The following is a 20564-nucleotide window of genomic DNA, read 5'->3' on the forward strand; positions in this document are numbered from 1 at the left end:
GTGAGACTCGGGGAGCATCCTAAGCAACCTTAGAGTCTAAGCAACAAGAATCATGATATACATACGTGTATGAAACGAATCATAGTTGGGATAATCCAAAGAACACGACAAGAAGAATGCTTGAGCATAGATTAACATGAATTGCATTTTCAATACAATTGAACTAGGTCTAGAATAATCCATACAACATGACAAAAGCATATTTGAATACAAGTTAACAAGAATCACATTTTCCATGCAATTCAACAACAAAAGAGCATGTTATACAATGCAACAAGGTTTAAGTTCTCAAAGCCATCAACTTAGAATCTAAAGCACAAATAATAGTAGTGGTTCATGCCACCTAACGTCTATGTTATAAATGAATCAATAGGATCAATCCTAAGCTTTATTAGAACGTCAAAACACGATTTTCAATATCGATGCAATTTAGCCAACATTAGAACTTCCAATACAACGCATAAAGTACAATTTCGCAAAGTTAACATCCTGTAACTTAAAATGGAACGACAAATAAGAAACAATAAGTTACAACATCATCATCTAGTTATCAACTTGAAAATGAAATGCAAAATCAAACAAAGTGGATACTCGGACGTCACGCCGGATCAGACCGACAACATAGTTACTTTAGGATTACTAGCCCATGGGTAACCGCCCTATGTGCGCACTAGACCATATAAAGGGACTATCCCCCGTACTAGAACCACGTCCTAGCCATAGTCAAACAACGACATCCCCAAGTTTTCAAAATCAACAAGTTGTGCAACAACGCATATATCAACAAGAATATGCAAGATAATCAACTATCTACCAAGCACAACCAAATTTGGAAACCTATACAGTACATGCTCTAAGTCCACAACTAATATGATGTGATGAATGTCGAATCTTCAGTGTGCGATTCGTTACACACTATGCATGAATGATGTTAAATACAAAATGTGCAAATCCTTACACGAGGCAACAGTATATTCAATAAGAAAACATATTCTCATGAGTATAAACATAGCAACTATATTATCCAATGCTCAAAACATAACCAAATGAATATACAATAAGTCCATGTCCAAGATTTTGATATAGATTCAACTTTCAAACACAATTAAATCCACGGCTCAATTCGATAGAATTTAATTAAATAAAAATAATTAAATTCCCAAGATTCTAATTCAATTCCAAATAACCTCAAATTAATACATATTAAAGAACATGGCATGGTCATCACCTATATTCATTCTAAAACTCAATTAGGTTATTGGAACAACAAAGTAGAACTCTAATTAAATCATGCTAATTTAATTACCAAGGTTCTAAAGCAACTTCAAATGGTCCACAATTAATAAATACTAGTAAACAAGGCATGGCCAATACAAACATCAAGTTAAAACCTTAAGCTAATGGGACCACAAAATAGATTTTAATTAATTCTTTTAATTAAAATCTCTAGATTTTCAAACTTAACTAAAGGCTATCAATTTAACATATCTTAGAGAATATGCCAAGGACTAATGTAATATCACATTACAAGTTTATTTCATTCAATTTAAGACCATGTGACTTAACCTTTCACTAAAGTTAAATATAAATTAAAAGTTGCAATTCTCATGCAATTAATCCCAATTTAATATATGTGAACAACCACACCAAAGCTTAATTTTCTAGCATGCCACAATTTAATTCCAAGTTGTATATCACCATGAGGATTAAATCTTAAACAAGGAATTTAATTAAATGAAAGGTTTGAAAACCTAACCGAATATTCTAAATCAAACATACGTGAAGCTATATGGCATGTAAGTCAAGAATATCAAGTTGGACTTTAAATAGAGTGAATAGTGCACTCGGGGCAAATTAATTAATCAAATTAATTCATAATTACTAATTTTCAAAACACCTCCAATTACTTTCAAATTCAACTATGTTGGAGAGCATGCAAAGGCCTAATTTAATATGCTAACACATATTAATTTTAAGCTAGTTAAGGCCATGTGAATTAATCTTTCACCTAAGATAAATATTAAATAAAAACTTTAATTCTTATTCAAATATTTCAATTTTAATACACGACAATGAGCATATCAAGGGGCAATATAAAATTATGCTACATGTTTAAACCAAGTCATGAGCAACCGGGAAAATTAGATCCCGTACAAGAAGAATAAATAATAAAATCTCTAGATTTTATATTTAATCATGCAAACAAGTAGTACAAGCATCACAAACATGCTATATAATAAGAATTTAAACGTAAAACGTCCCCTACCTCAATTTGAGATGAAAATCTCAAATGCCATCAAAATGGAACGGCTCCGAATCCGACGAAACTACTAGGTTTTGTCGGGGACAACGCCGTGAACATAACCCCCATGAAAGCCCCCTCAAAATCATAACTTGACCTCAAAATCAAACTCAAGAAATGGTCAAAACTGAATTCTAATAAGGGGGAAAGGTAGAGCACGGCGAGGGGAACAACAAACGTTAAGGCCGAAGACTTTCCATCAAGGAAAAGTGAACCAAACGAGGAGAGAGAAGATGGCAGCACCCCTTGGGCTGCCATGGGAGCTCCAGGTCGTGCATGAAGAGGGGAGAAGATGAAAAATGAAATATCTCACCCCCCTTTTATAGAAATCTCAAAAAGTGCCCCGAACGGGCTCCGCCGGGTCCGAAAAAGTAAAATTTGAGCAGACGCGCTCAAATGGAAAAACTTTGTGAATGAAAAAGATTCAAAATGATAAAATATGAACAACGGAAGAAACAGCGTTGAAAAATGAGTCCCGAGCAGAAAGTTATGGCCAAAACAAGTTTGGTGCAAACTGGGGCCAGAAACCCTGAAACTGGAAAACATCGACCAGGAGGAAATTCCAAGAGTACACAACTCGACGAAATGTGAAAATGAATCCCGTACGAGGATCCAGGCTAAAAACAAAACATTTTGCAATAACTTTCATTAATTGCACAATGGCCCCTCCAAAAAGTGAAAACTGCACTTATGGCCCAAAATGAAAATATCTTCCAAAAATATTTTCTTAAAAACCCTTGAAATAAAATATCTTCAAAAGATATTTACGAAAAACACCCTAAAAAAAGAAAATAATTTCAAAGAACTTTGCTTCCATGCCACCTATGGACACCGGGAGCAACCAGAGTACTTTCTTGCAAAAGTAAAGATACGTATTTCGTGGAAACCACTCAAGATGAAGGCACGTGAAGTCAAAAACCAACTCTGAGCATGAGAAGTGAGGTTGTGCCAACAATGTGACAAATGGGGAAAAGACAGAATAGGGAAAAAGACGAAATAGGGAAAATGACGAAAGACGCATAGTGTCCGAAAAGTGAAAATGCAAAAATGACTCGGCCCTCAAAGGAAGTTGTCAATCCACGAAAAAGAGTCTCAGGAACCAATTCCAAGCACTCAAGATGACACTAAGAGACACGAAACAGAGCTCAGAAAAGAAAATTAAACGAAAAAAATTCATTCGTAAAATTTCAGGAAAAAGGAAAGGAATGCAAATGACCGGGTCGTTACAAATCAGGTGGCGTAACATGTGTTCCGGCACATCCACTAGGACCTACTCTATGTGCATGAAGTGTGGCCAAGGGCCAAACGGTCATTTGAAACAATTTCAAAATTTTAAGTTTCAAAATTTCCATTTCAAGTTCATTTTTGCCTTTTTGGCTGTTGGGGGGTCGGATTTTGACTCGTCCATTTTTGGGAGCCGCAGACTATTCCCGCATGCTCAAAATTACCATTTACGTTTGCATGTATGATCGTTTTCATAAAAAACCTCTTCCGTGGTGAAATGAGCCTCCGGTGGACTCGTTTCACACTTTTTTAAAAAAAATCTTGCTCAAAGGCATTTTGGGGATTTTCTTTGGGAAATAGATTCCGTTCTTGACTTTGTCACATAGAAAATATGATTTAAGGGGGAGTTTCTTCACAACATTTTTCTGAAAAATGTCATCTTGATCTTGAAAACCGCGCTCCAAACTCAATTTTCTACATTTTCTACTATTTCTGCTGAAATTACTGTTTCTGCCCAGGTTGAAATAAAGATGTAATTTAAATGATGCAATTCAAGGTCCTTTATTGACTCATTAATTTCATTATTTATATCTATGCATGTAATTAGGGATGCACACGGTCCGATTTGGTTCGGTTTTGAAGATTTTTGGAACCAAACCGCTCCCTACAGTTCCAAAAAATCTGAAACCGAACCAGACCATTTGAGTCATGGAACCGAACCAGCCCAAACCGTGAAAAAATGGTTTGGTTTGTTTTGGTTTGGTTCCACAGTTCTAATTGATTTTTTCCTATTTTGTTTCCCCTTAAATTGTATATAAAACAAAAGTAACAATAAAAGCGTTCACATTCCCGAATCCAACACTAAAATAAAGAGACAAAAAGATAAGGGAAAGTGGTTGAAATATACCCAAAAGCTAAACCCTAGAAATTAAAATAAGGTTATCTTGCTGAAACTGAAAAAGATAACATCCGTGGTTGAAAACTAAAAAACTTGATTCGTTGTCATTATTGGCTGTGCAAGAGGCGCAAACATGGCGTGAGACTCAGAGATCTATAGATAGTGAGAAGCAAAAGCAAATAAAAAAAATATCATATAGTGATGATTGTTGGCTCACTTTTGATCGTTGTACCAAAATCCTTTACAAAGTTAAAAGTAATATATATATATATATATATATATATATATATATATATATATTATAACGGTTTGGTCTGGGCCAGTCCGGGCCTGTAGGACCTTAATCTGGGACCGAACCAAAAATTCACGGTTTCATTATTTTATAACCGTGACCAGACCGAGCTGCTATAGAACGGCCCAGACAGCCCGATTCGGTCCGGTCCGGTCCGGTTTGGTTTTTCGGATTAACGGTTTTTTTGCACACTCCTATGCATGTTTGTGAGTTGGGATAGGGGTAAGGAGGTCAGATATGACCAAAAAGGGTGTTCGGGAATAGGAACTGGTCAAGAAAGGGCAAAGTGCCCATTTTCTGGGCAACCCGAGTACTCGGTGCAGGGCTCGAGTACTCGGCTAACAAGGGGCTCTGCACGCTGCGTAACCCTGCCGACGTGCAGGGGGCGCTTGGAGTGTCCTCCGAGCGCTCGAAATTAGCTTCCAAGTACTATTTTTTTTTTACTTCTTCGGTTGTTTCTGAGCTTCAACGTGTGGGTCCTACATGGCCTTTAGGAGGTTTGGAAGGTTACGGCCCCGCCAGAATTCGAGCGGAATGGCCCAAAATGTGCTTTTTAACCCTAGAACAGGCGAATTAGAACCAAGTTGTTTCCTTTCATTTACAAATGAACTAAGTGGCTAGATATGACCTAGATGATAGTTGCAAAGTCCCCAATGCATTGTACAGTCCAAAAAGACCAATTTACCCTTCTAACCCTAAATAGACCGATAAGAAAACAGAGTTGATTCCCTCATTCTCAAGTGAGCCAAAATGATTAGAAATGACCATTACGACTTTATATTAACCTCCAGTGAATTATACGGGTCATAATGACCATTTTACCCTTGGGCGTTTTCGGGTCGGGTTAGCGATCCGGACCCCCGGATTTGGGTTATTACAATTTTATTGCTAGTTCTAGGATTATCCCTTAGATTCACCCTTGTTTAAGACGACTAGGAGGCATGTTCCACATTTGCATAGCTTATGTTATTCTTGCAAGACCAATAAAAAACTATTTTACCCTTATATGCATTTCCTACGGAGTAATGTAAATTACTCACCCTCGTTGATTTAACATTTTGTAGGTAAAGAAGTGCTCTTTATGGATTCTACCCCATATTAGCTTAGATATGCTTTCGTCGTAGTTGTTTTATACCTTTTTTGGAAAATGTATTGCTTGCAATATGTTAAGCATGCTTATTGTAATCTCTTTTGGATATGTTAAATTGGTATCATGTATTATTTTTTAAGAAGGGAAATGGTTCGGGAGCTTATTCTCATCTTTTGAAGTTCCCGGATGATTTCCACTTCTCTCCTTCACATTTGTAGCCATTCGTATAGACTCATGGATGTATGATCCTTAATCAATGCATATGGGATTCCAATTTACACTTATCGTCAATCTTGTTAAGGTTGCATGCTTTAAATACCGTTAAACTATCACATGTGTTGTCGGACTCTTTTCGAAGTTTGGATAATATTTCTTGGATGTACCGTGTATGTACTTTCCATTCATTGTTTATATTTCTGGTTTGGATGCATTGGGACAAGGCTAGGACGCTTGTTTTCAGGCTGATTTTGCCTCAGGGGTCCATCTGATGGGTTATATGGGGCCATCTAACCGGTTACATGGGCCTGGCAGAATGCTATTTTGCTGCCTCATTTATCTGATTAGTTAGATAAGGCCATCTGATCGGTTAGATGGACTTCGGCAGATTCTCCCACTTCTGGACCACTCATCTGATCGGTTAGATGGCATTCCATTTTCACTTTTGACCCATCTCTTTAAACAACCACATCTCCTTTGTTTTAAATCCAATTAAGGTCATTCTTGAGACTAAATTTATTTTTTTTGAGTTGTCTATCCAATGGTACAACCACATCCTCTATTTTAGAAAAGAAATTACGATTTTTCCTCTAGTTCCACGTCACGTTAGCTTTGACCTTAACTTCCGCGTTTGTTAACCGGGTTATCGGGCCTGGTTATGTTCTTTTGGTTGATGAACCAAATCATGGGATTTGGGGCGTCACATATGACATACAACAATGGAACAAAACATCTATCCTCAGCCACCTATGGACATTATGCTCAAATGAAACTACTGGTATTTGGAAAGAATGGACACTAAAGAACTTGATTAAGAACAAGAACATATGGTAAGTCGACATCCCCAATAACTGCTCCTGGTTCTTGAGAAAACTCATGTAGAATAGATCCGTTACACAGCCTCTCATCAAGCAACGGAATCAATAATGGCACCTCAACAATGATTTTTTTTGACAAGTTGTTACCATGTGGACCTCTTCACCAGGTATTACCAAACTTTAACTCTAGGCAGAGGTGGATTATCTACAAATTTATGAAAGTTTCCTCATTACTCTCACCTAACCATTGGTCATGTCCTAGACATCTCTCAAACCTAATAACACATCACTGTGATGTATCCAATTTGCCCTTCCCAAACCTAAACTCAAATGATGTTATTCAATGGACTCCATCAACCTCAAAAACCTATTCCCTCAAGCACACCCTCAAAGCTATCACACAAACCTCCTCCACTAGCTACTGGCACAAACTAGTGTGGTTTAAGCATGCTATATATACCCAAGCATTCTTTCTATCTCTGGCTAGCAATCTAAGAAAAGTTGCTTACTCAAGATAAGTCACCCTTGCTTTACACCATGCAACCAAATGCGTGCCCTCTATGCCTCCATGCTGCAGAAGACCAAGGTCACTTATTTAACAAATGCACAAATTCAAAAATACTTTGGAATGGTATACAAGAAAAGTGTGGCTTCTACACAAATCCCAACTTTTGGAAAGATTTTCTTATCACTTCCTCAAATTGGAAGCAAAAACTTTAGTTTAGTAGAATCATGACATGGAAGTTGGCATTGGCTAGCTGTGTGTACCATTGTTGGAAGAGAGGAACAACATAATATTTATAAACAAATCCGTACGTCCTCTGCAAACTCTCAAATTGGTAATTGATACAGTGCGAATGAAGCTCTTTTCAATCAAAAAATGTGAGTGCCCTTATGCAAAGAACATTGCAAATGACTGGAACCTGCCATCATCTTTCTTTGAAGCCTCACACGCTGGTCCTTCAACTCCACGATGCACAACCACTGCAAATCCACACTAATCCCCAGCTCCATCTCCCAATGTGTAATGAAGATGCTTTCAAATTGTTGATAATCACGCCTTCTCTAGGTTACTGTTTTTATTGTTGGTTAGGGTTCGTTACTTTTGAATTTAAGGGCTTGTTTGGATACCCCTTTGTGTTGTCTTTCTTTTGATTTAGCAGAACGTTGTGGGCTTTCTTTGGTTTGGGTTGGATTTGCTTTTGGGCCGTGCCTTGGGCTTTGATGTTGGGCTTTGGGGTATGCCCCAAAAGTAATAACCGCATCAACTCATATTTATTTAATTATGAAAGAGAAGGAAATCATTTGCCGCATCTATAATATTATCACTTATGTTCCATAACAAATCATTCCAATTGACTTTTTAGACACCAAGACGTGAAATTTTCTCCCCATTTGAAGTACTTCCAACCTATCTTCTTGAAAGTGGTGCTATCGGCCAATTCAACCTGGGCGGGCCGATCACTAACTGGTCTATGGGACCCGCCCAACTGTGGTTGGTCTTACTGAAAGATATTCAAGTTGGTTCAGCTTAATGTATTTTTATCCTTGTTGAAAAACATAAATACAGTATCTTCCCACTTACCTAAAAAGAGAGAAAGCAAAACAACTTGTTTAACACTGCAAACTGCAATTTAATCTTGGGAAAGTATTGTAATTTTATTGAAACCTTGTTTGTTTGGATGTAAAATATTTTTTAAAAAATATTTTTTTATCTTTTAGTGTTTGGTTGTCGTAAAATATTTACGAAAAAAAAAAATATTAAAATTTAACAAAAATAATTTATCCATAAATTTTCAGCAAGTTATTTTACATACTCCACTCGATGAACTCGGCTTTAACCTCAACGTAGACCTTTACCAAACACCGACAAAGTAAAAATAAAAAAACATTTTACCTAAAAATATATATATATTTTTCAAAAAGAATATTTTAAGTCGAAACAAACAGAACCGCAGTTTCTTTGTTTCAGTTGCTTCAAGCCTTATCAAGTTAGTTTCTTTTAGTTGTTGGTATGTCTTGCTTGCTTACCCAAAAAAGACATTTTTTTAACAGTAACAAAAGTTAAAACCCTAACGAATCAGCATGTCTCCTAACTAATCAGCATTAGTTGGACATACTTGATTATCTTCAAATAAAAGCAGGTATGAGTAAGTCTCAAGTCTCATCTTATAGCTTGAAATGGATCCTTTAACAAGTTCGAATTTTGCCCATGTCAACCACCGCAAAAGATATCCTCTCTTCCCAAGCTATAGTTATGTTCAGAACATAAATACAGATATCTTAGGTCACGTTTGATTCACTTATCAAATAACAGTAAAATACAAGCACATACTCATATAAAATGCAAAGTTCTACAATAATATAAGTTCTATAAACAGATGACGATGATTACTGACATACGTGCAACTTGTAGTATTATTTAGAATTCACTAACCATTACTCGGGCTCATCTAATGTCTAACCATTACTCGGGCTCATATAGTGTCTAATGTCTCACGTTTATCCATCATCTGCCAATCACAATAGTACATGAGGTGGGACTCAGATAGAAAGTTAAGAGGTTCTTGTCCCTCGTCGTCGTCGGATCCGTATGAAAAGAATATCGGATATATATGGGGAGTACGTAACACTACCCAATGGAAAGAGCATCGAATATATATGGAGAGTCTGTTAACACTATCCAGGGCCTAAACATCACAGTCGACCCCTTTCGGTGCCTAGTCCTTATTTTATGCAAGCATGTTATTAACAAAGCCGATATAGCATTACAACCAAACGAAGTATTAAATTATAGAGGAAGCACGACAAACAGATAATCAATCCTGATCAGTTTTTTTAAGTTCAGTAGCAGATAAGTTCAAAATAAAAAGGAAGTTCTAAGAGTTGTTTACTCTTCTAAAGTTAGACAAACGACCAATTCATGAACATGAAACAGACGCAATGGGCATTTTCTTCTTCATTCAACACTTTCCAAGCAACTGCTCTCTCGTAAGAAACAGGCCTGCCCATGCTCGACAAACAGATGCCGCTTTGAAGACAAGCAAAACCCTGCCAAAATAACAGAGCCAAACCCTGTTAGAATTGCTGTAAGAGTATTATTTTCTTTACTTTGAATAAAAAATGAGCCTCTAAGTGTCAAACAAATTAAATCGTCTATATCTTCTAAACTTCTACAATTGTTTAGGATTCATATTTTAACAATCATTACAGTAATGACTACCTTATCAATATTGAAATGATTCTTTGTCAATAAACGCTATGAACACCCCACCAGGACACCGTATAAAAAAGGACTAACCTGTTGCATTATTTGTGGGAACTCAGAGCAGAGATTTTTCTTTCCATGATCATCAAATATCTTTTCCAAAGTTATGTCTTGAAGTGCAACCAAGGTTGTCTCAAGCATGTCAAGACCAGCCTGGTTTGCAAAAGTGAAAACTGGCAATGCCTGCATAATTTGCAAAGTAAAATGAAAATTACTGAACCACTACAAGAAGCAATATGAAGACAAATATTGGCATTCTAAATTATTTATGCTGTCACAACCACTTTGCGGTATAAAAGTGTAATTAGGCCAGAGTACATCAAGAATAAGTTATGGCATCATCTGAGGTTGCAATTTCACATACTAGAATTTATGCTAAAAAGTGGAAAAAAAAAAAAAGGTCAGATTTTATAAATCCTATTATCCTTCATAATAATAATTTTTGTGTTTACATTAAAATGCATATTAACATTATGCTATTACATTTAAACAAACAATTGTGGTGCCCATGTTAGTGACATCATGCATATACTTCGGACTCTGTGAGTCTGTGTCTCTGTGTGTGTGCAAGTGAGATGAAAAAACATAAATGCACACCTTTAGAGAGCAGCACATGATAGCATCTGAGTGACTCCATAAAGTTTTAAGGATAGATTCACTTCCTTCGCCTCCAGATTTGAGCAGATCGACACCCAAGTAGCACCTGCAAGAAAAGCAAAAATCTATTTCATCATTACTGCACTATCTAGCATGCAAAATTCAGTAGTTGGGTTTTTCTGCCGCTAACTAACTGGAATTCTTAAATTGGGCTTTAAAATAAAAAAATTAACGTCCCATTTGACTTCACCAGTTCCATATGATATGTTTCATTGGATTCTAACTGAGAGCACACTCTGCTACAACACAGAATCAAAGGACATAACTCAACTATGTGTTTTCAACATTTAGAACACCCCATTGCTTTGGTAGCACCAAGGCGTGACAGAATCATGAACCTTAATGTCATTTACTTTTTTGGGTAAACCGAAAGTACCTGAATACCATTTGCTACTAATGAAGTAACGTATATTAAAATATTAACTCCACAAGAGGAACATTTAAAGAAGAAACTAGTTCCACAACGAGTTTCAAACTTCTTCTAGTTCCAAAAGATAATCAGCCAATAATTAAAATTGCTGTCTATTTTAGATTTTTCAAAGAAGGAAACTTTAACTTTATAGAAGAAGGCAAAAGTAGCTGAATTTCAAATGCTCAACGATTAACTTTTTTTATTAAATCCAATGAAACATTGAAAACAGATAATTAGCTTTTAAGAGGGAACGAGCATCATCTGAGTTAGCAAATGGATTTGGATCCTCTCCAAGCAGAAAAATACTTCGAGATGATCCATTCCCTTAGAAAATTATACATAGAACATCAGTTTGAACATTTCTTTGATTGTCAAAAAAAACTATTAAATGTAAATCCAGAAAAGACCCCTTGAGCGGCTTGAGCCCCACAAAGTAAATTATGCAAACGGATCCACCTGGTCAACAATACATTATATGACCAAGAACTTATGTCACTCACCTGTAACTGTGGCAGATCCACCGAGCGAGTGTGTGCGCTTCGGGAGTCCCTAATGGTGGCCGAAGGCCACATTGGGAACTTAAATGAGATGGAGAGAGTGCTAATGCCACCCTCTGAACTGATGATATAATGCTGCGGACATATTGCCTGGCCATAGATGCTACATTTTCTTGCATGTGGCTCTCAAACGCAAATTCAAATGCTATTGTCATCACAGATCTTGTACTGCCACTATTAGCAGTATAATCATAAGATGCTTTATTTCCTGCTGGCCCAATCTCAAGAGCAGAAGCAAGATCAAGGGTGCGATTTGGACTGGAGGCATCCTGCATAGTAGTTTTGCAGTTCATCAAAAATAAACGGAAGTCCAAGGAAGAGATTAGAAGGTAATGAAACACAATTACAATGTGATCTAAATCAAACCTTTCCAGGATCAAGAGGAATAATGCGAAAACCAGAAGGCAGAAGAGGTGCGTCATCAGCAAAAGAAGCATCAATTGGAGCAAATATGAGTTCTGCACAGGTACCAACAGCATTTTCATCCATTCCACTGCATAGCTGTCAAAAAAGTATAGATTGACAAAATTAGCAAAAAATATTGAAGGCATAAAAATGATGAATACAACAAAAGATCGGGACTAGGAATATGATCAAAGAATTATTCCTTATCATGTTATTCCTTATACTTGGTTTTTTAATCCAAACATTTACAACACTCCATGGCAATCAACTTAATGGTAACCTGGACAAAACAATATGCTTCCTTATTTTGGAACAGTTTTGAGACAGACAAGAAGCTGGACCAACCGACCACCTGCTTACTTTGGGAGCAATTGCTCATAAATGAGAGGCTTATTATTGAACAAATATTCAGATTAGCATTACTTTCCACAACAGAAATTTACATACAAATACAGTAAAAAAACAGCAAAGGACTAGTGATTCAGGAACCGTTTCAAAATTACTACCCAAATACAGCTCAAGCTTTAATTACTATTACATTATAATAACTGCACTGTCTTCTCAGTCTAATAATCACAAATTCAATGTTTGTGTGCATAATAATATTTACTTTAACAATCAGTGTGGAGGAAGACGGATGTGTCACATATATAAAATAAGAGAAAACAACATACATATTTAAAAGGCTAGCTACAGCTCAAAAAATTAACACAATCCCCGAACCCCCCCCCCCCCCCAAAAAAAAAAAAAAAAAAAACAGACAGACAGATTTAGGAGGCTAGCTTCAGCTCAAAAAATAAATAATCCCATCCCTGATCCCCCCCCCAACCCCCCGGCAGCCCGCTACACACGCACAAATATATATATAGATATTATAAAAGTCAACTGGTCCTGTAGTCCGAACCTATAACATCATTTTTTCCACAGAACCACCATCATTCACATGATAAAACATAACAAAAGGGAATATATATATATAGGCATAAGAACAAAGCTTACTTGCAGTAGGAACATGTCTCTGGGCATTATTGCGTCTTCAGGACAATGAACAACACCTTCCAACTTTATAACCTCCAGCAACTAAACACAAAGGAAAATATGTAACATATGTAACCATGCTAAAATTTGAATAAAGGTACTTCATTAAAAGACAAGATGGTATTAAAATTAGGTAGTGAAATATTGTTAACGCAAGACAAAAGGCTTGCCTCTTCATGTTCAATAGTGTGAGCCAGGGGAAGTATAACTTGACCCCCAAAATTTCCAACTCGAGACCCTGGAAAGCTACAGGGACCAACTTTAACAGCAGCAGCGGCATAAGCATCAATGTTGTTGTCTGCCCATTCTGACCTGTGCTCCCGCAAGAACCTCAGAAGTATTGCAGGAGGCACATTCTGAAATATGGGAAAAAGAGCTGATAAGAAAAGGAACATGGGGACGGGGAAAAAAATATATATACTAACTGTTAAAAGGATATTAATACAAATAAGAAAAAAAGAGAGGACCCAAAATCTTGTCTTAATTGACCAGGATCAACAATTCTTTCAAATTTATTTCAATTGATGAGCAGTTTTAATCATTAATTAAATCTAGAAATCAATGCATAATCTGAAAGGACAACCATCATATTAATAGATATAAATGCAGAGGTGACAAAAACTATAAAACAAAATTTGAACTCGGGAAACATAGCAATTGGTCACTTGAATGGTAAAATAATCCACAATTGAAGATTTCAGGACAGCACAAACCCCCATTGGGGAGATGAAGTCAATCAGAGGCTCTCTCAAGTCTAACCATGACAGCAAGTGATGACCTCTTTGAAGCAGTTATGTGGTTCTGTGCCCTGCTTAAAGCTAGGTCTTTTTGGTCTATTACTGTTATTTCAAATTAGTGATAACAGCAAATATACTCCCCATTCTGATTCACTTCATTATTTCTCATCCGCTCCAGACATTGCATGACGTTTGCTCTTTTGCTAAGTAATCCTAAAAGTCATCCCACAACTGCATGACCTCCTAAATCAACTTTTAAAGTTCCCCTTCCCAACCACACGCCCCCCCCCCCCCCCCCCCCCCCCCCCCCAACAAACAAAGAAAGAAAGTGGGCATCAGTTGTTATTTATGGGACATCAGATACTTAATTTAACAACCAAGGCAAAGGAAAATCAGTATTATTTTAGAATAAAGTGCTCAACAATTTCTTTTTGCAATTTATTTTCACAGAGGACTCAGCTAAATTAATTAATTCATTTTGCTGACCTGTAAAAGCATCGATGCTTTTGCACACATGACAGCATTACTGACAGCTGGGAATCCATTTGCAAAGGTAAGATTTAATCCCATTAGCTTGTCAGGAGAAGAGTTCACAAGGATAGTAACATCATCCATGCCATCATTTCCAATCATTGACCACCCCTCATCAGTAAACCCATTAAGAGCCTCATTGAAACCCCTGGCATAAGAGTATTTCAGATTGTGCACAATGGAGGATTAGAGATAAACCGAATGAGATGATGTCAAAGAAGTAGAATAAATACCTGCTCAATCTCTGGCTAAGTGCTCGCAAAGCTGCAGGCCGTCTGCCTCCATTCGTGACATTAGACTGAGAAACCTCCTGAGCTATCTGTCTCAGTTGGCGTAGAGCCTACAATAAAACAAGGACTCCGCTAGAAATCAAAGCATGAATTCCTCTGCCACTGGTTATCTACAATGCATAATGCAAGGATAATGAAATTCTTACCGCCATTGTTGTCCTTTGAGCAAGCACTGTTGATGATTCATACAATGGACGCAACACTTCAGGCACACTCCATGCCTAATCAATGATATAAAGAAGCTGATATTAGCAACACAGAACTCATCTAATTATGAGAAAGATACATGTGAATACACAAAGCAGGATGACTGCTTTACCTCCAAATTCACATGGTCAACAATGTGGATAATTGAGCCACCCCCTTCACAAGGTCTAATCAAGTATCCACTGGGCATCATTTCAGCTCTCACAAAATTCTGAACTTGTGGCATGGCTGGACCATTTTGAGTATTGCTAAGTGATCTTTCACAGACCTGGGCATCAGGTAACCAAAAACCAACTCTATAAGTGGTGTAAACAGGCAACTGGCGACTAGAGCAACAGCTACATGTACCGCAAAATTCAGACATATTGAATTGTAAGATTAAAACAGTCAAATACCACTAGACTGCCATCCTCCATAACAGAAGTATAGCGTAACAACCAGAAGTCACGAGCCGGCGCCAAGGTTGTTGGCGCGTACAGCTAAAACATCAACAGAAGCCAAAACCCTATTAAGAAGTTATACAAAAAATGGTCCACAAAACATTACAAGTACAAAATAATCAATACCCACCTGCATGTACAACAGTTCAATGGTTCCACCATTGGCAGTGGGTAGCACGTTCAAGACATCCACAGCTCGGCAATCCCGAAACCATGAAGGCCGATCCTTGAGGATCTCTGCAACCTGGAATTAACGTATACAATCAATTCTTCCAATAGACTCAAATCGTGGTACTACAAGAAGAAGAAAAAAGGACATGAAACCAAGTGGAATTACCCTGGTAGGTTCTAGACCCACAAGACCGCAGGCTCGTGCTGCCACACCAGTGCAACCATGAGAAATAGCAACGATTCCAATGGAATCCGGACCAGGCTACGCACATCATTGAATGAGAATAATTTAGGAGCAGATAATCAACTAACTGTTGAGGAGAAAAAAATTACAAGAATCCTCTAAATAAATGAAACAAGATTCACAAAACACAATTCTTGTACTTCCAGAGACATGCACTACTAATCGTATTAGGTTGACCCAATTAATAAAAGTAGAATTACTAGTCAAAACAACATATAGCTTGGTGTTATACTAACACTTGCTTTAGCAAGAGCTGGTGATATGGCAATAGTGGTAGCCTTCTATTCTGCTTAGCTTGTTAATACTTGTTTTATTATCTTAATATTTCATTATCTGATAATAGGGTATCCGCACATGTGTAGATAACTATTTTAAATTTTTGGAGATACCTTCATTCCAGGCATCTGGACCCACTCGACAGCAGTTCCAGTGGCCTTTGAAAGAAACTCTGTTAAAGTCTCTTCTGCAATGGACAAAAGCCTGGAAATATACAAAAGCATACAAGTCCATTATCCACGCACAAACACACACACACACAAAACAAGGCGGTCACAGAGAACAATGACAAGAAAAGGACCCAACAACCATATCCCCACTAACCCTGCAGGACTAGCATCCCTTGGCGGATGCTGAGGTGTCAGGTGGTGTTGACCGCTCGTCACCACCGACTCACAACTTGTGTCTTTGGTCGCAAGCGTCGTCTGCAATTGAAAACAACCCTCATATATCTCAATACTCAAGCCAAACCCAAAAAATTAAAATTAAAAATAAGGTTATACATATAATTTTAAGTAATTAGAGGCAATTATTGAGAAGCTTAAATCCTGACATTGGTTGTATGCTGCCGAAAGTATCCATTTTCATACACCAGTTGAGACACCTGTTTCTGCAACCTATCATTCTCTTCCATTAAAAGCTTGTTCATAGCAGTGAGCTTCCTATTCACAGCCTGAAGCCGTGAAGCCTCTTTCCTTTGTTTCTCTCTGCATCTGTATGCAACAAATAGACAAATCGCGAACAAAAAAATTGTGTGAAAAGGAAATAAATTAAATTATGAATCCCATAAATTTCATTAATTACGACTGGAGAATAATACTAACCCTCATAAAACAAGCCCAAATTCAACTATTTTTATTTTTATATTTTTTCTGCATTTCTCATACTGACATTGTAAGTAAGATACCTAATACAAAATAAAAATTAATTGTGAGAGATGCCATACCTTCTGTTCTGAAACCAAACTTTGATTTGCTTTGGCTCGATGTTTGAGAGAATTGGACATTCCCTAATAAGCTGCTGCCGACGAATTGAACTGGGCTTAGGGCATTCATGATAAAGCCTCTCGAGGGCTTCAACCTGCTCAGGTGTGTAGCGGACATACTTTCCATTGTCCATCACTCCCTTACCATCCTTGCAGGACATAGCCATCATCACTTCAAACTCACAACCCAGAAATAGTATGTGAAATCAATCCAAGTGTCGCTTCTCTTTCCAATGAAAAACTCCCGATACTTTAGACTAGCATAACCCAATCTCTATCCTTAATCAAAAGCAGACAAATGAACTTTAAACAAATGGATTTGAAGAGAATGTGTCCAAAAATCTTCAGTGCCTTCGATTCTTTAACCTATTAAATTATTCAGGAAATGCAATAATTTGATACAAACCGACAACATGGAACAGAATTACTGAACTGAAACGTTGTTATCCCTTCCTCCCCTCACAGCACCAAACACGAGAAATATATATATATAATCTTTTCAATAATCAGAGCTTCAAACAAACTAAAATCACCAGCAAAAGCACCAAAAGCATTTCGCATTTACTTCTTCTGCTCTGCGTCACTCACTCCTCGATATTCCTACAGAAAAAAAAAAAAAAAGACAGATTCGAAGGACCTGATTGATGATTTCTCTGTATGTTTCGATCCCTCAGAAGAAGAAGAAGAAGAAGAAGAGACTCGTGAGCTTTCCAATAGAGTTCAAAAGAACTACTCTACAACACACAGTACAACACCTCCGAGACTTGTAATGAACATTCGAAATGGAGATTTAACGCAAGATCGGAGTTTTTGATTCTTACAGTTTGTAACCAGATTAAGCGAAGAAACGAGACGCCGATCTTCATCGTCGTCCTGAATATTTTCTCTGTCACTTCTTCTCGCGAATCGTTCCCAATCTCTGAAACATTTTTCTAGGGTTTCACATACGAAGAGAACTCTCGCAACTGACCACTGTATAAAGAGACAGACCTATCTATATCTATCTATACACGTACACGTATATATACATACATGTATAGATATATAAATATATATTTATAGAGAGAGAGTATTGCAGTTAATGAGAGATCTCTGTGATGGCGATTCTCTGAGACTATGGATCTTGCTCTGAGTCGTGAGAATCGAAAGGAAGATGCATTGAATTGAAGTAAAAAGGTAACTAAAGCTACAAAAGAAACCCTAATTCTAGAGAGAGAAAGTGTGTGCTTTTTTTATGTGCTTTGGTTTGGTTTCATATTTGTGCTGTTGTTTTGTTGCTGTGTTTTTCATTGGTTCGTCACTTTCGGCCTTGAGAGGTCTTCACTTTACTGTTGCAGAGAAATGGAATCGAATAGTAATTTTTTAATTTAGGCCTTGTCAGGACAAAACTGCCCTTTAAACGTTTGGGATGAAATGCCCTACAAAGTTGACACATTTGCAGAACTGCCATTTTAAATTTTAACTTACCGCACCGAATTTTGTTATTTTTTTATATTATTTTATAAATAACAAAATCAATTAAATTGCATAGAAGGATTTTAAATGGATAAGGGGAGTCTTCTCCACAAAAGGAAGTGAAATGGGTATTATATGAATTGAGTGTTAGTCCTATTTAATAAGGTTGGATGTTAATCCTATCAAATAATTTAAATTTTTTAATCAAATCATGAACTATTTCTTTGTTACACTAAACTTTTCATGTGATAATCCAAAATTCATTTCAACTAAATAATGCTTAAATAAATTATTTTTATAACATGGAGTTTCAAAGTTAGATTTCAATTTGAACCAAAATTGAATAATAGATTCAAGTTTGAATTAACGTGAATCTACTTCATTTAAAGTCTTACCTTTTGAATCATTTACTTCGGACAAGATTCACAAATCGGTCAAAATGTCGTTTAATAGTAGAATTAAAAATGATGAAATTTTTTTTAATTAAAATAGTTCGATCATATGCCGTTAAAGTCAAAACTATATTATCAAGAAAAATAATTTGATAAGATATTTCGAGAGTTGCATTGAATAAGGTGAATTTGTTTTAAGCTCCTTGACACTACAAATCAAAGCAAGTGGACAAGTGGTGGATGGCAATAGAATGTAAATAAAGTGAGGACAAGGGGCATTAGTGGAAGATGATGCAGCAATGAGAAACGTAATAAAGAAGGGGTATGGGAAGGTTCGCGTGGGTCACAGAGGACAGCATGATGAGGTTTTTGCATGCGCCTCTCGATTCTATCTAAGGCTGTATTTATTACTACTACTCACTCCCACTCTCTCTCACTCACTCACTCCCTCACTATATATATATATTTACTACTCCCATTTTTTTAATTTTTTAACAGCTACGATTATTTTTTCAGGATTTAAACGAGACAAGCACGGTCCACGTCGTATGGGTGGGTGTAGGGTTTGAGTGCCAACTGTGCACCTAGTTATAATATGCATCAAAAATAATTGAGATCAATTTAATAATAGACGTGATATTGGAATAAATTTAATTCAAATCTGAGATTTGTTCGTTTAAATTCAAATTGAATATATAAAATGATTTCGTTAAATTAAATTGGTTCAACTAGACTTGGGAAAAGTTCAAATATAAGTCATAAAAAGTGAAAGTAGGAGTAATTATAAATTCGAGAACAGAAGTGTGAGAGTCGCATAATTAAGTCATAAATAGTGAGAATTTGACACAGAACACGCGCCGAAACGTGAGAGCAGGAGCTTGCTCGAAGTATAAGAACGACACCGATTAAAAATGATTGTGTCACTTAGGTTCAATGTTGTTAATATTTTCAACAAAAACTTTATTACGGATATTAATATGGCTTGAATTCAAGCTAGGCTTGATATTAATGTAGTGCAAGTTCGAGATGCGACTTGCGACTAGTTTATTCTGACGTTGATGTCAAGATGACTCGAGTAGTATATTATGGATCCGTTTGGCATGTGCTTTGTTTTACGCATTTTATTTTTGCCTAAAATAAAAATAATGTTTTTACTGGAGGAGTGTTTTGGAAAAAAATTTAACACGTTTGGGAACAATGCTTTAGGCGTTTTGTTTTTATCTCATGTTGCGCTACTGTTATGATCACACTTGTCTCTTTTGAAACTTAAACCTCTAACCTCCCTTTGTGAAATAAGATGATAGGCCATGAATAATTGTCAAAATAAGAAAAAATAATTTTTTGGTATTTTGATTTTAAGCCACTGTTCACAAAATGTTTTAGCACTGTGTAAAATAAAATAAGGCCGCACAAAATATTTTTTTGTTGCTAAAATCATCATTATAGCAGCCAAAAACAAAAACAACAGAAACAAAACGCATGCCAAATGAATATGTCTAAATCTTTTCAAACATTGATCTAGAGTATAGTAGAGACTATTGAGTTGAGGTTAAATTTGAGTTGGTCTGATTAAGTTGCACTTAATGCAAATAAAGCTAAGAAAGTAGGAAGCACGGATACTTCTGTTAGGGTGTCATGGCGGTATTAGAAACTTGAATA

The 20564-nt window shown here is 36.6% G+C and overlaps 1 protein-coding gene across 2 annotated transcripts; it reads right to left on the minus strand.

Moving 5' to 3' along the window:
* Nucleotides 1-9567: 9567 nt before the first annotated feature.
* LOC132282782 (homeobox-leucine zipper protein ATHB-15) lies at nucleotides 9568-18349 on the minus strand. 2 transcript variants are annotated; one of them, XM_059784569.1, is made up of 19 exons: nucleotides 17880-18349; nucleotides 17020-17711; nucleotides 16627-16786; nucleotides 16398-16498; nucleotides 16187-16277; nucleotides 15720-15815; nucleotides 15513-15626; nucleotides 15338-15421; nucleotides 15055-15210; nucleotides 14882-14956; nucleotides 14679-14785; nucleotides 14401-14593; nucleotides 13348-13533; nucleotides 13139-13219; nucleotides 12101-12235; nucleotides 11678-12003; nucleotides 10706-10811; nucleotides 10142-10291; nucleotides 9568-9891 (listed from the first exon to the last, which is right to left on the minus strand). In XM_059784569.1, exons 2-19 carry the CDS (start codon nucleotides 17226-17228, stop codon nucleotides 9745-9747), a joined length of 2517 nt encoding a protein of 838 aa, XP_059640552.1. In that variant the 5' UTR covers nucleotides 17229-17711; nucleotides 17880-18349; the 3' UTR covers nucleotides 9568-9744. The 2 variants fall into 2 exon arrangements, with proteins under 2 accessions (XP_059640552.1, XP_059640551.1); XM_059784568.1 differs by having other exon boundaries at nucleotides 17020-18349.
* Nucleotides 18350-20564: the final 2215 nt, after the last annotated feature.

The sequence above is a fragment of the Cornus florida genome, unplaced genomic scaffold (genome assembly GCF_030987335.1).
Source record: "Cornus florida cultivar Cherokee Brave unplaced genomic scaffold, ASM3098733v1 CherokeeBrave_3.0.0_Hap2_Chr11, whole genome shotgun sequence".
NCBI classification, from domain to species: domain Eukaryota; kingdom Viridiplantae; phylum Streptophyta; class Magnoliopsida; order Cornales; family Cornaceae; genus Cornus; species Cornus florida.